The sequence below is a fragment of the Poecilia reticulata genome, linkage group LG3, assembly GCF_000633615.1.
Source record: "Poecilia reticulata strain Guanapo linkage group LG3, Guppy_female_1.0+MT, whole genome shotgun sequence".
Taxonomy (NCBI): Eukaryota; Metazoa; Chordata; class Actinopteri; order Cyprinodontiformes; family Poeciliidae; genus Poecilia; species Poecilia reticulata.
The window spans coordinates 31,307,040-31,310,087 of NC_024333.1; the positions used below are offsets into that span (position 1 = coordinate 31,307,040).

Genomic DNA, 3,048 nt, shown 5'->3' on the forward strand with positions numbered 1-3,048 from the left:
GTGTGTGTGTGTGTGTGTGTGTGTGTGTGTGTGTGTGTGTGTGTGTGTTTCAGACTATAAGCGTGGGTTTGGAGGGCGGTATGGGGTAGAGGTGGAGAGGCGGGACCGCTGTGCTCTGGGCTATGAGCACAAGGAGAACCTGGCAAAGCACGAGTCCCAGAAAGGCACAGGCACATTCCGGATCCGGAACATTCCCGTTTCCCTCGGCTTGTCTGGCTCCTGCTGACACACACACACACACACACCTCTGCAGCACTGATGGACCAGCACGGAGATGTTTGACTCCTTTAGTTTTTTCCTTAATTATAAAAACTCATGAAGATATTTAATTATTTAATTCTTCACATTTGTTCTGTTTTTATCTGAAGATCAAAAATTAACCTGAAAATCAAACAAACGTTCTGCATTTCAGCTCATTTCAGTTTTAATTTGTGGTAAAATTAGACGCCGTTTCCATTTTGACCAGTTTTCCGGTTTTGATCTCCAGGATTCCCGGAGGTTTTTAGGAGTTTTTCCTTTTTGCCAGTAAATGACYGACTTCCTGCAGCATCTGGAAAACTCTGTTTAAATCGACGTTCTCCGTTTCTGGGAAAGTTTGGTGAAAGAAACCAGATTATGATGAAACATTTGTTTGACGATTCAGGTGATTCGTTCTCCTGATGGATTAGAACCAGAATAAAAAATGTTTTAGAAATTACAGGAATAAAAGTTAAATTATCTGAATAGTCGTAATAAGTCTATTAAAATAACTTTAAGACTAAAGTCATAGCATGAGAATCCTCTTAAAAAATAAAAGTTACAATAACGCGAGTATAAAGTCGTAGTGATTGATGCCAGCAGGACGTAACAAAAACGTCGTATGAGGAAAGTTTTCCAAAGAAAAAGACAATAAGAGTAAAAATGGGACCATAAAGTTGCAGATAATGTGAGAATAAATCCAGATTAAAATCAAACTGACTAATAAAACGATCTAATCAGATTTTCTGATGGTGTTTGGAAGGAGTTCTGGCAGGAAGCCGGTCCGGTCCGGATCAGTGCTGCTCTGGTTCTGATGGGCCGGCTGTTCTCCCCTCTCTGCGCTCATTGATCTGTAAAGGCTGAAGGTCCGATTCTGCCGGATCGGACCGTTCTCCGACCTGCTCTGCATGAAGCCGCGTCCTCCTGTCTGTCCGGCATGCTGTCGGGTCACCGTGCACGCAGCACCGCCCACTTCCTGTTGGCTGCAGCTCCGTCTGCATGAGCTCATCAGGCTCCGCTCCATCAGAGATCCGGACCGGAACCGGATCGGTTCTGATGGACTCCGCCACCTCAGCTGACGCTCTGCCGTTTCTTTTCCAGATTATTCCAAAGGATTCGGAGGGAAGTTTGGCGTCCAGGACGACCGCATGGACAAGGTGACGCTCCGTGTGGTTCTGTTCCGGATCAGAACCGCTTCCGTTCCGGATCAGAACCGCTTCCTGACATGTTTCTGTCTCTCAGAGCGCCGGGAAGTTTGAGGACGTGGAGAAGCCGAAGCCGTCCTACCAGAAAACCAAACCTGTGGAAGCTGGTGAGGATCGTTGTTGTTCTTCTTCTTCTTCTTCTGTTTTTATTGTTCTGAGCTTTTCTTTGACAAAACTAAACGTAGAAGAACAAAAACTTGTCCCATCGGATGAAGTTAACTTTCACTTTCATCTAAATTGTAATATTTCAGGTTGGAAATATGTTGGAGAAACAGCCTGACATGGATATGTTTTATATTTCCAAGCTGTAATCTGACAGTCTGCCTTCCATCCTATATAAATCATAAATGACCTTTAACCTCTTGGATACCCTTTGATTCAGTCTTTATCGGTTTACATTCTGAATCTGATTAGTTGACATTAAATAAACTAATCCGGCATGTTTATCCAACACCAATAAAAATCTGTAGTTTTATTTTAACTGATATTCTTTATTCAGTTAAAAAACTTTAATTCTGTCCACATTTTGTCACATCACATGTATTTATTTTTCTTTACGCCGCGTTAAAGTGTGAAGACTCTTCTTCATCTGAACGTCTCTGACCTTTGACCTCTGTGTGTTGCCGAGCAGCGGGCAGCAGCACAGGAAGCATCAAGGCTCGATTTGAGAACATCGCCAAGCAGAAGGAGGAGGAGGACCGGCGGCGGGCCGAGGAGGAGCGGGCGCGCCGCCACGCCAAGGAGCAGCAGGAGCAGGAGGAGGCGCGGCGGAAAGCGGAGCGGCCGCCGTCCCCCGCCCACGCTCCCAGTCCCAGCCCCACTCCCCCAGTCCAGCCTGCCGCAGAGCTCCAGGTGGGTTCTGGGAGCCTCAGTCTGCCACTTCCTGGACATTCCCAGCATCTGACTTCCTGTTTCCTCCTGCAGAGCTCTCAGAGCGAAGCTGTGAACGACGAGCCGCTGTATGAGGAGACGCAGGAAGCCCAGGACGCCTACGAGCAGCCGGACCTGTACCAGAACCCCGACGAGGCGGCGGCTCCAGCAGGTGGCGCTTTGCCCTCTCCACAGATTAACTCAGGCGATTTTCCAGGCGGCGTTCCTGCAGGTTCCTGCAGGTTCCCAAAGAGTCACAAGACCTTCATCCTGGATTAGAGCTGAAGATTCATCCAGGAAGTTCCAGCTGAACTGGGATTGTTTTGAGATTTATATTTCTGTCTGAGAGGAAAAACTACAAACCCCATCATGCAGTGCAGCTCTTCTCCTGCAACTTTAACGATGTAGGAAACTTCCAGAAAACATCGTTTCCAAGAATTTATTTATGATTTGATGCTTTTTAGGGAAAAAGAAAAACTACATAACATAAAAATCTAAATGAATTTCAAAAATATAAAGAAAAATCTTTTTCTTTATAAGCAGCTGAACTTCCTGCAGTTTAAAGCCATTAAATTAAAACTGATGGTGAAACACAGGAACACTGACTGCTGCAGCATTTTGGCCATTTTTTATCAGTTATGCTGCGGGCCTGACGCTGTGCGTTCTGTAGTGATGCTGCGGGCCTGACGCTGTGCGTTCAGTAGTGATGCTGCGGGCCTGACGCTGTGCGTTCAGT

At 46.2% G+C, this 3,048-nt stretch overlaps 1 protein-coding gene across 4 annotated transcripts in view; it reads left to right on the forward strand.

Moving 5' to 3' along the window:
* Window positions 1-3,048, forward strand: part of cttn (cortactin) — a 13,545-nt gene that overhangs the window by 8,591 nt on the left and 1,906 nt on the right. For 2 of the 4 annotated variants that reach the window (XM_008406124.2, XM_008406125.2), the window contains 4 exons: window positions 1,339-1,394; window positions 1,480-1,549; window positions 2,074-2,294; window positions 2,367-2,484. In XM_008406124.2, coding sequence (XP_008404346.1) covers window positions 1,339-1,394; window positions 1,480-1,549; window positions 2,074-2,294; window positions 2,367-2,484 — 465 coding nt within the window. Of the gene's footprint in view, window positions 1-53; window positions 171-1,338; window positions 1,395-1,479; window positions 1,550-2,073; window positions 2,295-2,366; window positions 2,485-3,048 lie in introns of all 4 variants that reach the window. The other 2 variants (XM_008406121.2, XM_008406123.2) reach the window with 2 other exon arrangements.